Source organism: Electrophorus electricus, chromosome 15 (assembly GCF_041902795.1).
Source record: "Electrophorus electricus isolate QZ-2024a chromosome 15, ASM4190279v1, whole genome shotgun sequence".
Taxonomy (NCBI): Eukaryota; Metazoa; Chordata; class Actinopteri; order Gymnotiformes; family Gymnotidae; genus Electrophorus; species Electrophorus electricus.
The window spans coordinates 10408125-10431897 of NC_137511.1; the positions used below are offsets into that span (position 1 = coordinate 10408125).

The 23773-nt window shown below is 40.7% G+C and overlaps 3 protein-coding genes and 1 long non-coding RNA gene across 5 annotated transcripts; 1 reads left to right on the forward strand and 3 right to left on the reverse strand.

Moving 5' to 3' along the window:
• Window positions 1-271: 271 nt before the first annotated feature.
• Window positions 272-7993, reverse strand: fads6 (fatty acid desaturase 6). Of its 2 annotated transcripts, none has more exons than XM_081697288.1 (6): window positions 7617-7993; window positions 5348-5514; window positions 4692-4872; window positions 4246-4430; window positions 2933-3112; window positions 272-1650 (listed from the first exon to the last, which is right to left on the reverse strand). In XM_081697288.1, the coding sequence occupies exons 1-6, from the start codon at window positions 7867-7869 to the stop codon at window positions 1456-1458; spliced, it is 1161 nt and encodes a 386-aa protein (XP_081553414.1). In that variant the 5' UTR covers window positions 7870-7993; the 3' UTR covers window positions 272-1455. The 2 variants fall into 2 exon arrangements, with proteins under 2 accessions (XP_081553414.1, XP_026887503.2); XM_027031702.3 differs by having other exon boundaries at window positions 272-1605; window positions 7617-7991.
• Window positions 7737-18116, reverse strand: ush1gb (Usher syndrome 1Gb (autosomal recessive)). Its single transcript, XM_035533822.2, has 5 exons — window positions 17953-18116; window positions 13216-13666; window positions 12533-13054; window positions 11811-12099; window positions 7737-7873 (listed from the first exon to the last, which is right to left on the reverse strand). Exons 1-4 carry the CDS (start codon window positions 18114-18116, stop codon window positions 11815-11817), a joined length of 1422 nt encoding a protein of 473 aa, XP_035389715.1. The 3' UTR covers window positions 7737-7873; window positions 11811-11814.
• LOC118242447 (uncharacterized) lies at window positions 16628-21614 on the forward strand. The gene is made up of 5 exons (XM_081697291.1): window positions 16628-17523; window positions 17934-18320; window positions 18613-18636; window positions 19090-19123; window positions 19986-21614. Exons 4-5 carry the CDS (start codon window positions 19114-19116, stop codon window positions 20768-20770), a joined length of 795 nt encoding a protein of 264 aa, XP_081553417.1. The 5' UTR covers window positions 16628-17523; window positions 17934-18320; window positions 18613-18636; window positions 19090-19113; the 3' UTR covers window positions 20771-21614.
• Window positions 21122-22444, reverse strand: LOC145651283 (uncharacterized). The gene is made up of 2 exons (XR_014117147.1): window positions 22305-22444; window positions 21122-22064 (listed from the first exon to the last, which is right to left on the reverse strand). It is a non-coding gene; the product is annotated as an uncharacterized LOC145651283 (long non-coding RNA).
• Window positions 22445-23773: the final 1329 nt, after the last annotated feature.

Consider the following 23773-nt stretch of genomic DNA (forward strand, 5'->3'; position numbering starts at 1 on the left):
CTTCTGTCCTATGATAAACATGCATGCAGAAAGACCATATAGAGTCTCTACAGATTCCTTTAAAGGGGCACTATTATGTTTTTCTGGTTTTTCTTTCCTTTAATGTTAAGTAGCCTTTTCTGCATTAGCCTGCAAAAGAAGTTAAATGACACTTTTGCATTTTTTAGGAAACTATTTTACATTAACGTAAAATTTAAATATAGATATTTAGCTAAATAAAACATGCATTCATACCTCACCAGTGATTTCAAGAACACACAGAGAATACACACAGAAAGTTTATTGCTGCCACCTGCTAGTACAAGAGTGGTACAATATTATATAACTACTGTTTAAGATACATATTTTATTTTCAGCTGAATGGTAATCACTATACACTATATGCCTAGGAGCCCTTATAGAATGGCAAATAATTATGCATTGATTTAAAATAGCTGCCTTGTATAGATACAATCTCAAGAACACACACATACACATATTTTATTGCCAGTCATATAAATTAGGTGCTGCAGGCTGAGCTTGTGTGACCAGTGTTCTACCAGTCAACTCAGATCTTCCTCTGCTTGCTTCATCACTGTCATAGTCTCACCTATAGCTATCAACTCCCACCCATCTTCTGTAGATCCACCATTTTGGAAACATTTCAATCAGTTAATTCAACTAATTGATTAACTGATTATCAGGTGTATTATTAGGTGTGATAGAACATAATTCAAGTGGTAGCTCTCCAGTAGGGTGTGTGGATGTTCACTGGCCTTTACAACTACATGCGTGTGTTTGTTTCTGTTGATTTGTTCAGTTTGGGCTCTTGTTATGACCAGCAGCTTGTGCATGCACATTGTTTCTCTTGAGTAGTGCCCTGATCTATAGTTATGCGAACAAAACTGTCTGGATCTGATACAGTTACAGCACAGATCTAAGCTGAAAGGAATATGCCACCTCTGCTGTGTATCTGCAGGCCTTCTTGTAAAAACAATCAATTATAGAAAGACAAAATATTAAATGATTATTGGCAAATGAATTTAACTGTGGGGTGCCATATACATTATGATTCTCACTGTAATTTGAAATAGCCTCTCCTGTTCTAAGGCTAATGTGTACCTTCAGGTGTGCTGCTGGGAGCCTGGACAAGAGCTGAGTGGAGGGAGTTTGGTGGAGAAAGCAGAAACATGAGGAGTCTCTATAGCCAATCTGTCCTGCCCCTTAGTCCTGAACAGAAACCCAACTGAAACACACATCCTAACAAACACCTCTGCATGCATACATACGCACACACACATGCACACCCTGGCTATTACTAGTAAGACATATCTACAAATATTAGAAGCTCTGTAAAGAAGCAGCTAATTCTTTAGTGAGTGTTAGAAACAATGTGTGAAACTTTATTGTGACTGGATGCAAAATTAGACCTTTTTTCTACGGGAAAGTTCTGGAAGCGAGGTGTTATTTGTCTCCTCACTGCACCCCCACCAACTCGGTGATGGGTGGAGCAAACACCATCAACTCCTGGTATTTATGGAAGAAAAGGTAAAGTCGGGCGAGATAGCTGTCCTCCTGATAGGGCAATGACTTTGCCTTCAGATACTGAGAAACTATTGGCTTCACCTGCAGAAAAAGATAGAGAGAGAGAGAGAGAGAGAGAGTGACAGACTGAAAGAGAAAATTACACATGAAGGTAACTTATACAGAAGTCCATTTTGCTCCAGCAGTATGTGTGTGTGTGTGTGTGTGTGTGTGTGTGTGTGTGTGTGAGAGAGAGAGAGAGAGAGAGAGAGAGAGAGAGAGAGAGAGTGACAGACTGAAAGAGAAAATTACACATGAAGGTAACTTATACAGAAGTCCATTTTGCTCCAGCAGTATGTGTGTGTGTGTGTGTGTGTGTGTGTGTGTGTGTGAGAGAGAGAGAGAGAGAGAGAGAGAGAGAGAGGGAGATTGATTATTGAAAGTCACTGACTGTTACAGTGGTCAAGTGATGAAAGTAAAAAAAGAGAATTTGCCTCTGTTATACACTGAACCAGAATTGTGTTGAACTTAGATATATTTGAACAAATGATATGCTGAATTTTTGAGACATCATATAATGTATATTACAAGCCACTGTTAAAGCAAACAATGAATGTGAAACCAGTGTCTACAGTTTATCAATTAAATACATTGGAAGCATCTCAGTGGCAGTGAATTCCTTTGAACTGATAACAGCCTCAATAGATAAGTCCCATGTTACTGTGTGCAGTGTGCAGTGCAGCTATGGTTAGAGCATCTGTGTTACTGTACGTTTAAAAAGCAGTGTTCTAAATCCTTTCCTTTATCATCATTTTTGCTGTGAATAGCGTACTGGAAAACACTTCGTCTCAGTTTGGCTCCCATATAAGCCATACTTTTAAATATAGAAATCAGTAAATAAAATGTAGAGTGTTATTGTTTAATAAACATGTAATGATATTTCTATTTTCTGAGTCTCACAAAAATCTGATTATGGGAGGTGGTAAACACCCTAAAAGAACTAAAAACTAAAAATAGCATTCCCGGTGAAGATTCCTAGTGTTTGTCATGTTTATGGTTCATGGACCGCATGCAGTAATTGCAAAGAATCTGTATTATTGAATATAGCGGTTTTGTATAGGATTTTTAAATGTGTCCCATAACGTTTGATTCACTGCAAGGGGCTATATAAAAAGGGGTGTAAATGTGTGTACTTGTGTTTTTGAGCATAGCATCATTGCTTCATCTTAAGTTTATTCTGCTTATGAAAAGCCCCACTGTGCAATGGAAACAGTGATAAACAGAGGTCTAACATGCTTCTAACAACACAACATTTGAATTCCTTACCTTGTATTCAAATAACTGTGAGTGTGTGTGTGTGTGTGTGTGTGTATGTGTGTGTGTGTGTGAGTGAGTGTGAGACTGCAAGTGTGAGTATGTGTATGTCTACCTTTAGGCACATGTTGTCAGAGAGGGTGGGGAACAAGTGGTGCTCCACATGGCAGTTGATGAGCGAGTGGCCAAACATCCAGTCCAGCAGTGGGTTGCGGGGCAGGTTCAACACACCGTGGCTCATCTGATAGATGCGCTTGGGCCGCCGTGTCAGAGAGAACATTGGTAAACCTATGTGCTGCAGCCAACAAACACATACAAACAAACAAACAAGCACATGGATTGGTCAGCAACTGATGGCCGTTTTTTCACAAATGTGTGTGTGAAAAAATATGTGAAATGTGTAAAAAGAAAACCCCTTGTTAGATAAGCTAAAACACACTATTCACTGATGATTCATAGGATCCATATACTATTACACACACACACCAAAGATATTCAATACAACAATACACATAAACACAAAATATATTAACACAAATAAAAAAAGCTAAAGCACTGAAAGGATTTTGCCTCCATAATAAGAACCATTGGCTGCATTCTGAATAGCTTCAGAGTGGCACAAAGACGCTATAGAATCAGCACAAGCTGACACAAATACCACACAGGATCAGCAGAGATGATAAAAGGCATGGCATGTAGTTTCCAGATGGGAAAGCTGTGGATGAACTGTTCTTTTCTGTTTTTTTCCTGCTGATCTTTTAAATGAACCCTGTGAATTTGGAGCACAGTTAACACTTGACCCTGAACTTCAGAGAGCCAGCAGAAAACAAAGCACCTTTAAGAGCAGAGAGAGAGAGAGAGAGAGAGAGAGAGAGAGAGAGAGAGAGAGCGAGAGAGAGCGAGAGAGAGAAATGTGTGGACTTGAAAAAACTGAATGTGCATTTGGAGTAATCTGTTTTTCATATTTTATAAAACTTTGTCTAAAATGCCCCAAACACATCTCTCACAGCTAATTTTACAAAAGTTGCCTGATTTGTGTCTGGCTGCGTCTTATTTTTGCAGAACGATTTCTACCTGTTCCTTCAGGGTAATCTTAAGGTACAAAATACTAAGGTACTTCATTTCCTTCAGAAGGGCATTGATCTCATAAATAATCCTTACTATAACCAGCATAGAACTCTTTGAGGGGTAAAAATGTTTACATTGTTTTTTCTTCTTAAAAGCATGTCATACTTATTGGGAAAAGTAGTTATTGACACAATTGACACAATTTCATATGATCATAATTTAACAGAAGAACCCCCTATTTTATAGCTCTTTTTTATTTAGAAGATACCAATACTACACACTAAACTCCTGAGTCTACCAGGGCTTATATCAGCTACCAGTGTGTAGGTGCCAAGGACTAAAGGTGTGTGTATACCTCACCTGAAAGATATTGACATGGATGTAGGGCACAGAGAACATGGCTCTGCTCAACAACATAACCAGCAAGGCTGAGGAACATTCCAGGCCTGACACACAGCACAGGAGCATGTACTGTGCACACACACCCACACAGACACACACCACTGTACGCACTGCTACCCAGAGAGGCTGGCCCTTCAGTTGTTCTACAACACACACACACACACACACACACACACACACACACAAGGAAAAATCAGGAAAGCAGTGCAGTATTAGAAGTGTATTTAATTGTTATCTCTCTTTATGTTGTGGTTGGGTTAACCAAAGTTCAAGTTTGTTTGAAGCTGAAGGAAACATTATAATCCTTTGTAATGCACTCTGTTATGCATTATACAGATGCTAAGCATTAAGATATTCATGGAGTCCAGTATCTTTACTCTGTGTGTTTGTCAGTGAGGCCTTACTCATGGCGACTATCGGGGTGATGATGGGCAGAGCGAGTGGAGCGATGAACAGATAGACACTGCGGGGAAGGAAGGGCACCTTCCATGTGCTGGAGTCCCCTAGACCGATCACATTGGTGTGTGCATGGTGCATTTTAACATGCGCTCTCACACCTGCCCTCGCAGTGAATGATCCACACACCTGTGAGTGAGCACATGTACACGCGCACACACACACACACACACACACACACACACACACACACACACACACACACACACACACACACACACACACACACACACGCATACACACATAAACTTTCCCTTTTTCTCTTTGTAGTTCAGCCCTGGCTGAACTTTCAGTACCATGACAGTGACATAGCTGAACAACTTATGGTGTTGTGTGTGTAGCTGTCTGTGGTATGTGTGTGTGTTTACGTAGGGGTTTATATATGTGTATTTAGATATCAAAAAAAGTGGGGGTGTGAGTGGACAAAGAACCAGGAACAATGTAAACTGGATACATTTACATTTCAAATGAATATCTCAATTCAAATGAATTTCAGAAAGATCAGTTTCACTGCACCACACCATGAGCATAATTACAATACAAAGGTCACCATGAAAGTCAGACAAAGCCCATCAGTGCACGGAAGTCTGTGTGCACTTCTTACCTCAATGAAGAAGATGGCCCAGAAGTGTCTCCAGGCCAGAGACTCGCTCAGAGCTCCGTGACTTGCCAGGTGTGTGCCCTTCACCGTAATGACAGTGTGAGCCACACCCATTGCCAACAACCCCAATGTGAAATACAGCACCTGACATGAAGCCAGCAGCCAGAATGCTGAGAGAGAGAGAGAGAGAGAGAGAGAGAGAGAGAGAGAGAGAGAGAGAGCCAAAAACAGATGGAGAGGGAGGCAAAGGGAGAAGGAGAAAGAGATGAGAGAGGACACTTTTTGTATGCTGATAATTGTAGTCGTACACCATTTCTTTTGTGTGGGGTACCTGTGAGGGAGGTGGTCTTTCATGTAGGATGTGTTTCTTTTTATTTTACCGTAGATTACTCACAAGCTATTGCTAAATGTGAAAAAAACCCCAAAAAAGTTCCATACGCTCTTTCTAGGACTTTGTGGGGAATCAGTATAAAAATGTGGAGGATTTGAACTTTAAAAAAACCCCAAAAATATTACATTGGCAAGCTTTTCCCATACAGTGTTTTATCAACACAGTCAGCCCTGATCTTGTAAAAGCCACCTTCCATACTTCTCCCATAAGAAATCTGTTTGATCTGATCAGAGATTAATTCAGAACTTGGACACCCCTGTATTGGTGCAATATCACAATCAGAGAAACTGAAAAGAGGAAAAGAGCACACACACACACACACACAAGCGCACTCATAGACCGAAGCATAAAATCTCAAACCTAAAATACAAACACCAAAAAATTAAAGAAAGATGGCAGATAAACTATAACAATAACAGATTCAGAGGGCACACCCACTTTAAGACCTAAGATTAGGGATTAGGTTTAAGTCCCTAATTAGGTTGTGTGTGTGTGTGTGTGTGTGTGTGTGTGTGTGTGTGGTATGTAGGTGCTTTATAGTGTGTGTAAAACACATATTTAAAAAACAATACCCAAAAGTAAACATTTTGAAATGTGTGTTTACTACCGATCTGCTGAAAGTCTGATCTGTTATGAATTCTATGCAGCCATTGTTCCACAACTAAAACCAAAATGTAGTTTTGCATTTTACTTTTGCACTCACTGAAACATAACCAGGGTGACTTTGCCTTTCATAAATTAAATTCATCCTCTGTGTTGCTTTGAAATACAATCTAACCCTCTAATTGGGGTCGAAGCAGTCACAGCATTTGCCTCTCTCAGCACAGTCCAATACACCATCGTATTTCTGTCTGTGCCATGCCCAGGTTTTCCTAAAACCCCACAGGTTAAGCATACAGTGAAAGGCAAATTAAATGAAACCAATGTCCAATCACTTGTGGTAGAGTAATGTTAATGAAACTATAATTGATGTACAAATTTAGCATTGAAGAATGTGTTTATTAGCATGGACTGAAATCCGAATGTGTATGAAAAGTTATACAAATAAACTTGCCTTGCCTTGCTCTGCCTTACTGTTAAAAAAGAATATAAATGCATTCCTCTGTACAGTGGAGATTAACAATGCTACTTATAAAATGATTTGCTTTACAGGGTACAGGAAACAGCTGTATCAGGCATTTTTAATCTTCCATATATGTGATGTGTCTACATATTTTTGTATCCTAGTGTGAATGGTATATATATTAACATATGTGTGTGGTCTTTTACAGAGTATGCACAGTGTGTGTGTATTACAATGTATGTGTGGTGTGAATGTGTATATGGTGTATCTGATAAGTTCTGTCTTGAGTGTTTCTTAAAAAAGAAGCTGTGTAAACAGAATGGCACAGTCACACACACACACACACACACACACACACACACACACACACACACACACACACACACACACACACACACGAACACAAACACACACACACACACACACACACACACACAAACACACACACACATACACAAACCAACAAAACAAACAACAACAAAAAAAACCACACACACATTCATTGTTGTAACACCACAAATGCAACCAGTCATGCAGCTAGTGAAACACCATGTAACATGTACTATATGCTACATACATGATTGTGGTTCTTTTTCATTAACAACCTCTGTAACACTTTAACTGAAATGTTTGTCAACAGGACAGATTGAAACATATTACAACATAAGTGTGTGTGTGTGTGTGTGTGTGTGTGTGTGTGTGTGTGTGTGTGTGTGAGAGAGAGAGAGAGAGAGAGAGAGAGAGAGAGAGAGAGAGAGAGAGAGACAGAGAGAGAGAGAGAGGGAGAGAAAGAGAGAGCGTGTGGATGTGTGTGTTACCTGCAGGCAGGCTAATGAAAGCCACAGCCAGAATGGTGCAGTCGACTCCTCTCTGCTCCCACCAGCTGCTCTCTCTCACTGTTTTCTGGACCAGCCGTGTAAGTTCCATCATTAGGGACTCTTTCTCCTCCTCTTTCTGCTCATCCAACTCCTTGGCGAGAGCTCTAGCTTCACTGCAGCTCTTGTCGGACCCATTGCTTAAGGCTGGGTCAGTGTTCTCATTCTCTCTCCATTCCTCTGGGAGGCTCTGCATGCTGCTGTGATAGGGAATCGTCTTTTACACACACACACACAGACATACACACACGTATGCACATGCACGCACGTTTAAGAGATGTCCTGTGCATGCTCACAGTGACCAGTTTTCTATACATGTTTTAGACTGACGCACATCTGAAATAGAGCCCTACCTCTTGCTCTCTTCCTCTCCCTCCCTCCCTCCCTCCCTCCCTCTTTCACTGCTGTATTGCTGCACCCTTCACCACTCCTATCATCCTGCTGTCTCCTCCTTCCCACAGCTATGTGGCTCACAAAAACATCTACAATGTCATGAGAGCCAACAGGCATCTTGAACTGCTTTCTCTCTTTCTCTGTCTTCTCTCTCTCTCTCTCTCTCTCTCTCTGTCTCTCTTTCTCTCTCTCTCTCTCTCCAACTCACACACACAGTAGTCGCTGCTAAAGACTTTGTCTCCTCCCTCCCTTTTTCTCTCCATTTTCACTTGTGGGACAAAAGGGAGTGAGGCATGAGAGTACAACAGAAGAGACTAAGACAGGAGAGAATATGACAGAAAAGACTGAGACAGGGGAGAGTATGAGAGAACAGAAATTGAGGGTCGCACACGCAGGCTGTGCTATATCTCTAACCCTGACCTCTGCACACTCCAAAGTACAAACAAATAAAAGGAACACCTAGAAATACTGACACCACAGCTGATAGGCCCACTGAAAAGTAAACATAGGAAAGATGTTGACACTCACTTGAAAAAAACATTTTATAGTAAGTTCCAGACAAGTAGTGACAACTCAATCACATCAGATTCTGCAGAATGGTTAAGATTGCTATACTCTGAATTATCCTAACTCAGAGCAGTATAAACAGAGCAAAATAAGCTTCAGTGTAACCAAATGCATTTTGGCCATCAATTAACAATTACTGTCCAGTTGTAAACACCACTAAATACAATTAAATGGTTTGAGTATTGGCAAAGGGATTAAACTAAATCTGTAAAACCAGGGAAACAAATACCTCTGTAGTTCACCTGATAGAGCCAGGTACTAGTAACACCAACACGAAGGTTCAGTTTCCAGGGAGTGCATGTACTGTCAGTATAATTCCGCTGCTTTTGTCCTTCTCTTGTGTTTTTCTGTTTTCATGGATTATAATTGATTATTTCTGTTGATATTTTTCATATCATTATGCTATCCAGTGTTGTTCAGAGAAGGATGGGTTCCTCTTTTGAGTCTTAGTTCCTACTGAAGTTTCTTCCTCTGAATTTTTCCTAACCTCTGGCTTCCTTACTGGGGGCTTGGACCTGGACATATGTAAAGCTGCCTTGTGATAACGGCTGATGTAAAAAACACTATATAAATCAACTTTGATTGATTGCTAAATATGTAATGGTTTGTTCACTGCATTTAGAAGTTGCATTAAGACCACAGTATATTCTGATAATTTGTGGTAATTGGTTATTTTTATAGCCTAGTTGAGCCCCATGTTTTCCCCCATGAGTAAATGTTAATGAGGCCTAGTACTGTACTGTACTAGTACTGCCCTGTACTGTACTTTCCATTATGGAACTTCCCTGAGCAATCCATATCCTGCCCATGTCTCCCAGTATGAAGGATAACTCTGGTTAATCTTGGTGAGCCTGTTGTATTGGCAGATGCTGCTGAATGAGTGTGTCAACCAAACTGTAAACAGGAATGTGTGGGCCCTTGGGGGGCTCCACATGCTATGGTGTACCTGTTGGAAGACACCCCTGACACAAATTTGGTTCCATTGGTGAAGCTCAAGCTCTATCACTGAATGGGGAAAAAACAGCCTCCAACCCTTTATGTGGTGCTGCCTGTGAGCCTTCAACATGGCTGTTTATTTGTGATGGAGACATAGCAGCTCCAAGATTAAGTTATGTGAGATGAAAAAAAGGATTCAAAGGAAGGAATGAGAAAGAAAATAAATGTTATTTAATTTATTTATATAATCCTTAAGAATGTGCATGCTTACTCAGTTATGGGTTTCATATTTTCATATTGCATGCGTGCCTGTGCACCTCCTGTTTTGCAAAGTGAATGCTTATTTCTTCCTTCTGATGAGTTCACAATATCCCTAAGTAGCATCCCTAAGTGTCACAACAGTCAGGAATTAACACATACCAAAACTCACATCTGTCAGAAAGCAAACAACATGGCCAAATGGCAATACAAACAAGCTCAAACACACAAAAGCAATACGGTGACACTCTGCAGCAGCTTGACTGACTTGGGCCCTGTTTTTACACAGAACTGTTTGGGGTCTTCAGGAGCACCAGTAGGCAATAAGCAGGCAGGACAGGTAGTTATCCAATCCTCTAAAGCACTCAGAGTGCAAGAGCAGTGCTTAATCAGACACAGAGGAAGGCTGGCATTAACCTTCACAGTTATAGCATTTCAGGAGCTCCACCATCATAAGATACTGAGAACTGTCTATGACAGACACTAGGTGACATGTTGAAAAGAAAGAAAGAAAGAAAGAAAGAAAGAAAGAAAGAAAGAAAGAAAGAAAAAATAAAATCATAATCTGTATTTCTATTGGAAGTTTAGTACTTGCCTTTGATAAACATGCTGATATCACCATCATTATCGTCACCATTATCACCACCACCACCACCACCATCATTATCACCACATCACCATCATCATCACCACCATCATCACCACCACCACCATCATCATCATTGTCATCATCATCACCACCACCACCATCATCATTATCACATCACCATCATCATCATCATCATCACCACCATCATCATCATCGTCATCATCATCATCATCATCACCACCACCACAACCACCACCACTATCATCACCACCACCACCATCATCATCATTATCGTCATCACCATGATCACCACCACCATCATCATCATCATCACCACCACCACATCATCATCATCATCACCACCATCACCACCACCACCATCATCATCATGATCAACATCATCATCATCATCAGTAGCAGGAGCAGCTGCTCTCTAAGCTCTACAGAAATCCCTATCATCATCATATCAGCATACCTTTTAAAAAAAATAAGAAGTAAATCATTACATGTCAAATTTCACTCTTTTTATTACACTCATGCATGTTTGGAAAGTGAACTTAGTGAATAAAAAGTGCATTTACTACAAACATGCAGTGCTGTTTCCTACACAGTCATTTTGGCACAGAGATAGTTTTATCATAATAAACAATACTACATAATCTAACCCTTCCACATAGAGAGAATAACTCATAACAACATCAAAATTATCACAGTACATTTGATGAACAATATTAAACCTGGGAACAATATTACTTGAATCTCCAATGCAGATACATGATACACAGAGCATTCTTCTTTAGAAGAAAATGGCCGCAGGCTAGATTTCATACATAACTGGCAAAACACTGTCCCAGCTAGAAAAACAAGTAACTCTCCAAATGGCGTGTCTGTCTTACATTTACAAATATTGGCAGGTGCTTTAATCCAAGCGACTTGCACATTCATCACTATAACACTACATGTACTCCTTGGGAATCAAGTGATTGTATGAGCATCCTGTTTGTGTCTGTGTGTGTGTGTGTGTGTATGTGCTGAGAATCATTCTCATCTACACTCATGAAGGGGGCTTTACATTTTCTTCACTGCCATTCTCTTATTAACCAGCAGGTCCCTGAAAAGGTAACAAAAATGTTTCTGCATGTAAATAAATATGTACAGGTAAATAGACTATGCACAGGCAGTGGCACACCTATATGCATACACATGAACACATCGACACATATAAATATCACCCACACGCATAAACATATGTGTGAGCACATACATACACACACCCATGACCATAGGTGTGATCACATATACAAATGCATACATACAGTACACACACATGCAAACACCTTATATAGACATGTTAATGTGTGTATGCACACACACATACAAACACAGACACACACCTGCTCAGAGTTCAGTGTCATGCATGGCCCCTGCTTGCTGCAGTGTGTGGCTACGTCTTCTGCAGGCCTCTATAAGGCATTTGCGGGGGCCGAGGGGGATGTGAATGGCGGCCAGGTCAGCTTCAGAGCACAGCAGCAGGTTCTCCAGGTCCATATGCTCTCGCAGGAACATGGAGAAGTAGTCACTCAGACTCTGGGCTGCTAGGAACACCTCCAGAGCAGCTGAGGAATATTGCAGCTCGACAACATCATCCTCTAGGCCAAGATCGTCATCATCCCATGGTAAATCCTGTAGGACACATTCACACCATCATCATATATCAGCATCATCATTGCTATATGGGCCCTGGTCTTATTGAATACTCAGAATCTTGAATTTTTTCCAAGCATAAATTCTGTAATTCACCTCAGTTAATCTCAAATTTGACCTGTAACCTGTTTCAAGTGGGAATGGTTGGTCTTTACTCTCATGGCATATGACAGTACTGTTCTCTACAAGCTACTTCCTACCATGGGAGAAAAAAGAGATTCTGTTGATTGCATGGAAATCCAGGAAAACCAAAGTCTTTGGATGAAAAATAGTACAGAAACACATGGTCAAAGCTTACTTTTGCAAACCCCTGTAATCATTAACACACACACACACACACACACAAACACACACACACACACATGCACAAACAAACACATAAACACTCACTCAGTTACGTTTGTGTGTTTACCTGTAGGTTTCTGTCCTGTAGGCTTGCTAAGCTTCCTGGGCTGGGTGATGGAGGCAGTCGGCCTTGTAGGTGCACGTTTGATACGTGCCCCACCGGCTTGCTGCCCACCTTGCTGTACAACTCATCCTGGCTGCTTAACATTCCCTCTCCATCGTACCTCCGCCGGAAGACTAGCATTCCGAGGCCTGGTCGGGAGAACAGGGAATCTTGGCTGGAGTCTTCGTAGACCTCTGAGTAGGTGGTATCATACAGCCCTGGTTCACTCAGAGCACGTAAAACTGTGTCTGCATCATCATCATCATCATCAGCCATCCCGTCCAGGTCGAACATGTTCCGGACGTGTTGGTGACTAGCCGGGCCCTGCCTCAGGAACAACACATCGCTGCCCAGCTGCAGGCCAGACAGGGAATGCACGGTTTTGCGGCCATCCTCCGAGATTTTAAAAGTGCTATCACCCTGTGTCTTCCTCTCTAGACATTTCTGGATCATCGTCTTTGCCTTAGCTGTGAAGTGCAGTGTTGCCTGCAGGGAGGTAAAAAGGTGGCAGCAGGTGAACGCAAGGAGGTGTGTGCGTGTATACCAGTGTGTCGTCAGCAGTAGTGTGTGCCTGTGTGTTCCTGTGTGAAGCTAGTCATGGTGGGTATATGAGTTTAAGTAAGAGTATTAGTGTCACTAGCGTGTACCTGTCTGGAGCTGACACTGGAGTAAACATTGCTGAACTGTGGGCTCTTGTTGCTCAAGCAGCTGTTGGAGCTGGATAAGCTTGTGGCATCGGGTATATCCATGGCAACTGCCTCTTTCAGGAAGCGCTTCTCCATGTGCAGCTGGTGCTTGTGCTGCAGTTTGGTGCAGGCTTTAATGCGACGCTCTGCGGTGCGGACTGCGCGCTCCTTCAGCTTGGTCACCAGTTTGGGGTTAAGGGTCATCTGCTTGGCGACGATGGAGTCCAAGTAACGAACGCAGTCCATGTGGCCACGGGTGGCAGCCATGTCTAGGGGAGTGTGGTAGTCGTTGTCCAGACACCACACGTTGGCGCCGAATGAAATCAGGAAAGACAGACAGTTCAGATGGCCGTTAGCAGCAGCCACATGTAGAGCAGTGTTTCCCCAGATGTCACACTTATCTGGATCTCCTCTGAGACAGAGAAAGTGTTGAAAAGAAAAGGAATACATTATATATCGATTATCTGATATTGACTGTTAAAAGGGCATATTTAATACTCAAGTCAGGTAGGGCAGTTTTAGCTGAACCTGCTTGCCCCACTGCCTGAGCCAGCTGCAGCTAAGGGTTTGTGCTTAGTTGAGATCATACTATATTATTCAGAGTATTAGAATTACAGTATCATTAAAATAGGGTAGAGTACTAGGATTACAACAGGACTGTACTATTCGGATCCTTGGAATTAGTTCAGTATACTGTACACTATAGTATTAGTATATAGAAGGCTTAGGTTAGTTTATATATGGTTTAGTACTTAGCACGTAATGGGTTAGGGTTAATATAAAGTAGTATTTATAAAATTAGTATAGAGCATATTGCAATATTTTGAGCATTAAAATTAGTTTATACATTGATTAGATTATACATTGTATAGAGAGCCAGAATCGCCACAGTATACACTGTATTATTTGGAGAGTTAGGGTTAGTTCAATGTATATTGTATTTTTTCAGATTAGTGCAGTATATACTGTTTTGAACATTGCTCTACAGCTCTACTCCTCCTGGAGATCTGCTATACCTTTCTGACAGTCCCTCACACACACTTAATCCAGCACCAACAGTGAACTTGATAAACCAGATCTGGAGTGGAGATCTGGACTGGAACTACCCTTTTCAGGAGTGAGGGTTGGTGACAAATTGATTTATTGTCCAGTTTAGCCTAGTATGATCTGCTTTGATTGCATGTGCATCTGGAAATGATGTGCAGTTAGGAGTAAAGGTAACCTGACTCTCACACAATTAAACATGAGACGCCAGGACCTATTAGAATCATGTGTGCGCGTGCACACACACACACACACACACACACACACACACACACACACACACACACACACACACACACACACAAATACACACTTAAAAGATGTTTAAAGATGCTGTTGTAACATAATCCCATTTTGAAACATTTATTAAACAACTTCAAACTATTTATGTTGAATATAGGTGTGGCGGTTTAGTATATTCAGTAGAACTTGGGAAACAGGCTGTTTCATTATGAAGTAAAACATCAAGAATGCTGGCTGCAATTTTACAAATTTTAATATGCATGTCATGCAGTGTTTTTTTTGGGCACTGTGGGGTGCTGGTGACCAGAATTGTATATTTGGAGGGACATAGGTAAACACAGGGCTGCCATACAGAGTGCGCTTGGGAGAGATGTCTGATGTTTGTTCAGATTCTTTCATTTACTGCATAGCCCTAAGGCACAGTGATCCAATGGACAGAATTTAAGTCTGTCATCTGATCCCGCTGCCGCTATACTTAAACCCAAGATGCCAAACTGTGTCTAGAGTGTAATGACTGATATATACGTATATTAAAACTCAAATCTCAGGACAATAATGTTATGAGTCTAGCCACGTGCAAGAGACTCTTGCTAACAGCATCACATATAACACCATGTTACTGGGAAAATGTTCTTATTAAATCTATGATATCTATGAGTGTGTGATGCATAATCTATTACTTTTTAGGCATTTTGGCCGTTCCATGCATACCTAAGAAAGACATTTTTATTTAATATATATAATCCTTAAAAAATTATTTTGTTTCATAATGAGTTATGGGTTTCACATTTTCTTCAAATGCTTGACTGTGTGTAGGGTATCAGTGGACCACCTGTTTTGTTTATCTCACCACTGTGGTGGATGCATAACAGTGTTTCACAAAACAGTTGTGCAGTGACCAGTGGGTCAGTCTGACTGGAGCATTCCATATGTGAAGCCTAGCTCTCTAGTACCTTTGTTATTAGATTTTATGTCATTATAAAGAGGACACACACCTCCATGACTGTTATATATAAACCATGCTGCAATGATTTGCAATTCAATCACAAGTAGCTCCTCCCATAGTCACTTTTTATCTGTATACAAAAACAGGACACGACAACCACAGTGCACTCTGTGAGGTAAACCTAGTGCTCTTGGTAACCAGCAGTAAAATATAATGGAACTGTATATCATTTTGCTGACAGCTCTGAATATTGGCAAGGAAAGGTCAAATGTCATCATGATGTACAAGCTGCACTTTCTCTTAATGAGGTCAAAGGTCAGGTGCTTTTTAGGTGTTAAAAACACCCCAAATCTGTAAATATTATAGATAGCTAGATAGGCAGAGAGAAACATTGACATTCAAATCAGAGCCAAAACAACATGAAATTATATCTCACAGACTGAACTGTATGTGTTTAAATGTACCTGCTGAAATTATTACTAATTTTTTATTTTATTATTCCTAGAACATATTTAATCTCTGAGAGATCAGATGACAGAGAGGATGTTCTTATTTCTATTTCTTTTACCAACATTCACAGTTGTCTGCGCTGCTGGCAGGGAGATCAATGAATTAATTCTAAAATGATGGCCATAAAACTGCTAAGAGAAGTGGTTTCCCCGAGCTTCATACTGACCTATACAGACACGTAGATATACACACCCCCACACATATACATACGCACACCCATGCGAGTAATTGCCAACTACGCTCACACACTACCACAGAAAAATTATTTCATTACCATAGGGTAAGAGGTGTTGTAGCCTAGCATTCTCCATGTGAAGACATGTTTTATTATGCTGAATCTATAGCACAGTTAGGTAAATATATTTACATTTTTGTTTTTCAGCAGAACCCTAAAATGATTAGGGATTGACTTTCAGTGAGCGTAGCATTTAGAATTAAACCCCATTCAATTTTTAGATAGTTTATGCCCTTGGTTGATACATCAGGATACACATATTTTTAGATTTGTACTTATCTCTCCTTCACACACACACACACACCCACCCACAGACACACACACACGTGACAGTGTGCAAGAGAGGACATTGTAAACATTACTTTTCTTGTCTCTTATAAATTCCCTACATGATTACTGTAAAATATACATTCTTTCTGAAGTCAGTAATGCATTGAATTATTAAGTCATCTATTGTGTTACTGAACTGTTGTTTTAGCTCTTTCTTCAGAACTTTGAATTTTTATATGAAACAAGTCCCATGATGTTAAAGTGTCAGACCAAAATGTTTTGAACCGTTTGGTTATTGCTGAGCTTACCTCCTCTTTATTGATGATGTCACTGACAACAGCAGCAGAATTAATTCTGAGGTTGAATTCTGAGGTTGAATTCTGAGCAGAGTTACAACTGCTTAGATCCAATCTAATACCTCAAAACTCAGTGTACAGTATTTCACCTTGATGACTAAAAAGAATAGGCAGAGCCTCCACTCCACCCTTTATATCATGGCCTAACCTAGACTAGGTCACAACAAAGAGCCAAGAAGTGGAATATTCCAGACAACAAAACAAAAAGGCAGAAATTGAAAATGGCTTCATTACTGACCTGACAGAGCATCACCAGAAAGGATATTCTCTAGTGACGTCTATGTGTGTCTATATGGAGAAGGATAATGGAGAAAGATTTGCAATGATGTATAAATCAAGACTACTTTATTTAAATATTATGTTTATTAAAGATTACATATTATGATTGTTGGTTTATTTACATATGTTTATGTTCATAAGCTGATATACTTGTGTGTCCTTTTACACCATAAATCACAGTAATGCTTTGAGTAATGCAAAAATTGTGCAGATTATATGACCTTTGCTTCATATAGGAGAAAAAAATATTATACTGTTCTGAAGATATAGGTGAAATTTGTCTCTGCAGGTCCTGCCTTTGTGCCCATACGTTTGTTTCAGAACCTGTATGCGATGTTCTGGTATCACTCCCACTTTGAAAGGAGGCTCATGGGTTACACATACCGGTAAGTGGCCTTTATCTTTTAGTAAATCATTAAAATGCAGACACCATCACATGCCAGCTGCCGTCCATGCCATTAGTAACAGAGACAAATGTGTCTAAACATTTCCAACTTATAAATTGTAATAGCAGAGGAAATATATTTACAATAAACGATTTACTTTATGTACGATATGAAAAATATCATTTGTGTTCGTTTTTGATTAGCTTTATCGGCGTATATGTACAGCTATTTTTACTTTACACTTAGGTATGTTTCTATTTGCCGTTAGCTATGTTTCTGTTTCTTTCTAAAGATTTGTATGATTGTCATTCACAAGAAAGAAAAAGAAAGAAAGAAAGAAAGAAAGAAAGAAAGAAAGAAAGAAAGAAAGAAACCAATAGGTTATTTTTTTTTTTAAATGTTTTTTTAAGTTTAATCACGTCTACTCACCCCCGCCCTACCACAAGTCTGAGAGCATCCAAGTTGCCGTGGTATGCCGCCCACAACGTCGGAGTCATCCCATCCTCGTCCGGGGAATTCAGGTCTTTACGCGTGGCCTTTTTGAGTAAGTCCAAGAAGCCATCTCTGGCCGCGCGGTGATATTTGTCATTCATCACGTTTAAAATATCAAGTCGGGCTAATAATTCGACATTTGCCTCTTAAAGAAAGCAGCATTTGATCATTTTGAGTCCAGGTGGCTCTTTGAGTGGAGAGGGCAGGTTGTCATGGGAGCACGAGGGCTTGGATGGTTCGTGATGTCCGGAGAAAACAATCTGTGTTGAGAAACGAAGGGCTTCTCAATTGGTCAAAGCGATCAGGTGGTAGTTTTCAAAAGGGCTCTGATTCCTAAACTTTGAAATTTTACGCAGCACGCACACACATTGGTATGTGCATGAAAGCAAGAAGAAAATATATATAGAGAGCATATATATATAGAGAGAGCATATATATATATATATATATATATATATATATATATATATATATATATATATATATATATATATATATATATATATATATATATATATATAGAGCAAATATAAGAAAATTAATGTGGAAGTACTAATACTCCTATAAATTGGGATCATTTGTTGTTCCTCTTTTCAGAATTGAAGCAAACAAAAGAGACAGGTAAGATCCATGCCGTGTTAATGGTTTATGTTTTTACAATTTGAATAATTTTGTTAATTAATTTTTAGTTTTAAATAACATTTTAATTTAAGTCTATGAAAAGATATAACCTGTCTTTTATAGGTTTCATATTCCATTTAGTTTAATATTCAACATGTAGCTACGATTACATTTGAATGGTTAGAATATATTATATACATGAATATATAATTTATTATGTATTCTAGATTTATAGTAAATGTTACCAAAGATCTTAGTTTCTTCTCATAAAACTTTGCATTGCCTTTGTAAATATATTAAGTATGATTTACAACATGGAAGGGGTTCATTAAGACATGGGCATAGCAACAAATTCAATATTAAGTAATGACAAAGTTTTAAACAAGGAAAAGCTAAACTAAGTTAAATAAAAATGACACTAACGTATACTCCATGGGTTTACTTTCTTTCCAGTTGTTATTTTCCCACATCCCCAAGATGAGCCAAGGTAATGCAACAGAAGTTAAACATGCTTTTTGCTTTTATATATCCTGTGCTAGAGCTTTGTTGCAAAGACAAAAATACATGAATGATTATTCTACTGGGCTAATATTTTTTAATTTCAATTGAAAATTCAGGACTGTCAGCACTGTCTGGTAATAAATGAACATATATTTAATATTTAGTTTCTTGATTATTATTGATTTATTCTAGTTTTCCAAAGGACCAATATGTGTCCTTAAGCACTGTGTTACCATCCTGTAGCACAGAAGCAGGGTTCTTCTGATAGTGCTGTAATAAGAAGTGACACAGCACCCCCTAGAGTTAGTCTGCACAATTTTGAAAAACGCAGTACTATTCTCTATTAGTTCTACACAGAGATATTCTTAATAATATAAGGGAACAAATTCCAGTACATCAGCTAGTACATCAGAACCACAGATAACAGTTTATGCACAAAATACAAAAATATATGTATTGCACAAGGGAGTGGTTAGTACATCCTGACAGATGCCTGTGAAAGTGGATGTATCACTTCCACTGTGTCAGGAAGGATCTGAGAGAGGACATTATTCCAAGCAGCGTTTCGGTTTGCTTATTCAGTGATCACTGCTTATTCTTACACAACAGGCTCTGTGGACTCTCTTTCAGGCTCTGACAACCAGACAAAATTAAGCATAAACGCAGGCATTCATTAACCACACACAAGTATGACCAGTTTTAATGAGCTGCTGGTGTACCTTGGTAATCTGTTCACTCCACAGGCAACACTCAGCTATGTCTCCGCTACCACAGTAGAAAGGCTTTAAAATAATCTTACAGACAACTGTATTCCCTACTTACCTGTTTTGAATTCTCTTTAATTGCAGTTCTTGATGTGATCGATAACTATGGCAGACCACGAAAAACAGGCAGTGATTGTCACTATGCTGGCACTGGCAAATATAAAAATGGCCTTACCAACAAACCAGGACAACGTGTCCCAAAAGCTGGAGCCATAGCTGAGGTTGGAGTAGGACGGGTTGGAGCAGAGAGGAGCATCTTTCAAATTGAAGCCAAAGGGCCAAATGCTTCTGCCCAAACTGAGGTCAATCTGCTGGGTGCGGGTGCTGTGGCCCAGGCTGGGATTGGAAGTGCAACAATTTCAGCTGGTCCACTCTCAATTTCAGCTGGTCTTGAAGCGAATATTGGTACACATCTCAACCCTGAGGGCATTCTTGATGTGATCGATTACTATGACAGGCCAGGAGGTGCATATGCTGAAGGACTGTATGCCAACACAGACACATATGCATATGCCTTTACTGACAAACCAGGACAACGCATCCCAAAAGCTGGAGCCGTAGTTGAAGCTGGAGTAGGACGAGCTGGAGCAGCGTGGAGCTTCTTTGAAGCTGAAGCCAAAGGGCCAAACGCTTCTGCAGCTGCTCAGGCTAATATCCTGGGAGCGAGTGCCATGGCACGGGCTGAGGTTGGAAGTGCATCAGCTTCAGCTGGTCCACTTAGAATGACCGCTGGTCTGGGAGTGGACACAGGTGTAAGAGCTGGTGCTGATGGAGTAGAAGTTAAGTTCCTGGGTACTGGCATTAAAGCTGATGAAACTGGTGTTGGAGTTTCAGTGCTTGGAAATGAAATAAAGTGTGTAATACTATAACTGAAAAACAAAATCTTGTGAAAAAGTTTGAAATCAATGAAGCAGGGAATTTGAAGTGTTTGGAAGGGATTGATTTCATTCTGAATAGTTCTCAGTACATCTAACATTTGAGGACTGCTTTAAAATGGTCTTCTTTTACCATGTAACCATGTAAAATGATTTAAAAAAATAATAAAACAACTTACAGAAAAAAAAGAATGCTGTCTTAAATTTGTATTTGTCCAAATCCTCATTAGCCAGCTAAAGGGACAGCTACAGTGACAGATGAAGGGACAAATACTGCTGGCTTAAGAAGGCCTCATAGTGCTGAGTTACTGTAACGTTTCCACTTGGAACAAGCGAGAGGCCGAATGCCTGTGCAGGGGGCAGTTTATTAACAGAGGAAAAACACAATCACTGAGGGCAAAATAACAGGGGCAGGGAGAAAACACTGAGGCAAAATGATACACAAACTAAACAAATGGAAAAGCAACGGCAAACCAACGAGCATAATTAAACACGACAGAACAAATGTAACTTACCAAAATAACCAACAAAGTAGTAGCTGGGAGAGGAACCAGACTATACACAGGAACAGACAGGAGTTCAGGTTAGACGGAGATGATGCAGAGGGCTACACGATGCAGAGACAGGGCCAAAGGGAGGAGCCAGGGATGACAAGACAGGACCGGAAACAGACGGGGAAACACAAGGAGCAACCAAGGAAGGGACAGGACCAGGGGCAGGACTAGTAATGCAGCTGGAACAGGAGGTGGGTGTAGAGTCAGGAGAGGAGAGGGGACATGCTGGTAGCAGGCACAGACGTGTGAACAGGGACAGAAGCAAAAGCAAAGACAGAGGAAAGTATATCAAGTACGACCAACATAGGAACAGGAACAAGGTACACAATAAGCATGGATATAAGCACTGGGACAGGTAAGGAAGTAGCAATGCCACATGGCAGGGTAACGGGTCTCACTATGTTCACATGAACAGGCTTGGAGCCATAGACAGGAACCTAGACAAAATTGGCAACAGAAACAGGCGGCCACCACTAGGCCGGGAACAGGACCAGGATGGGCAGTGTCTCTCGTGCCCGGGACCAGAACTTGGTCAGGACAGGTGGCGTCTCTCGCGCTGGGGGCTGGATCCGGCCGGGCAGCGTTTCTCACGCCGGGGGCTGGAACTGGATCGGGCCTGGCAGCTTCTCTCGCGCCGGGAACAGGACCAGGACAAGGATGGGCGGCATCTCTAGCGCCCGGACCTGGACTGGTGGTGTCTCTCCTGCCTGGAACATTCATTGCGACAGCATCCACTATGCCAGGCACAGGAACAGGACCTGTTAACAGCCGGAAGAAACCTTCCACCGTTCTAGCTTCCTGAGCTCTGTGCTGGAAGATTATCTCCGCCCACGGCAGTGCTTTACCCCGAAGAAAGATCTTTATGAAGAGCAACTTCACTAGTTCTGGGGGTTTAGGGCAGGTCAGGTACTGGAGATAGATGCGGCACTGCGTAATGAATCTCCCCATCGACTTGTCCTCCCCACCATACTTACTTGGAGTCGCCATAAGAGAGGGCAGTACCAGGGGCTTCCCATCCTTGAGCATGGAGAGCAGAGTCTTCATATAACCCAACTCTGCCTCAGGGAGTAATCCAGTGTCCCTCGTTGTGTGGCGTGAGGGTTGCTGAACCGGAGAGGACTGAACACGATGCGACGGACCGAAGCCCTCCTGCTGCATTCTCTTAGTTAGGTCGGTTATTCTGTAACTTTTCCACTTGGAACAAGCGAGAGGCAGAATACACGTGCAGGGGGCAGTTTATTAACAGAATGAACATGGGAGCAGGGAGAACAAAAACACGGACCGGAATCAAGGAACAGATGAGGGGTGGCGAAAACGAAACTAAGGAGCGCAACCTGTTAACTCTTGTTCCATTCCTAATGTTTTAGGACAACCATTAATGGCACACCAAAATATGAATCTACTCACAAATGTATTCCTTTAATAATGTTTGATATTTGTTCTAAATGAGACAATTCCATGAGTTAATTAACATCCAACTTGTCTCAGTATTTAAGTGGTCCTTCCTTTAAGTGTTGTTTTAGCCTGTTACAAGTCTGAACTGTGTGGAACCCGTTTCTGTGTTCTGTGTTGACTCTGTTTATGATTTCTTGGATTTTCTCTGTGTCTTTGTGTCTTACTGGGTTAGATTATTTGTTGTGTTTCTATGTTATCTTTTCTTTGGGTAGTGAATTTAGCAACAAACCAGCACATTGATTCTTCACACTCATACTTGCAAATTTTTATAGCAGATAACAGGATTAATTTCTTCAAGGTTTTCAAATTCTAAATGCATTTTGTGTAATAATATGGAGAATCCTTAGTGTTAACAACATGGCTAGTCTTTTTTATTATCCCCCACACAGAACACACTGCAGCACATATCACTCCACTCCTTCCGTACTCTCTCTGTCACAATAAATGGCCCGGATATATACACTACATAAGTGCTTACCTGGGGAATTTAAACTCACCCACAGGCAACAGGAAAATCAACAAAATAGCTTACATATCCAATAACACAATGACACAAAAATAATTCAACTGCAGAGTTTTAAGAAAGTATGCTCCACTAAACCCAATCATACACTGGATACAGTTGATACCATAGCATTCAGAAATACTATACATTGAAACTAAAACTGTGTGCAAAATATTGTTATGGCAATATTGTAAATGCACTCTTACCGACACGTGAATCGATACATAGACGGATATAACCGATTATCCTTTACCTAGTGTGAAACTGATCCTTTAAGTGCAGTATTTAAAATGTTTCTTTTGGGCCATGCCTCTCCAGTCCACATTGATAGAGAGCCCTGACACTGACAAAGGAATCACCGTTCCTTGGGAGTATCGAGACTTGGCAGAGGTTTTCAGTACAGTGAAGGCTACACAGCTACCTCCCCATTGTGACTGGGACTGTGCCATACGTCTGAGGGAGGGGGCTGTACCACCTAGGATT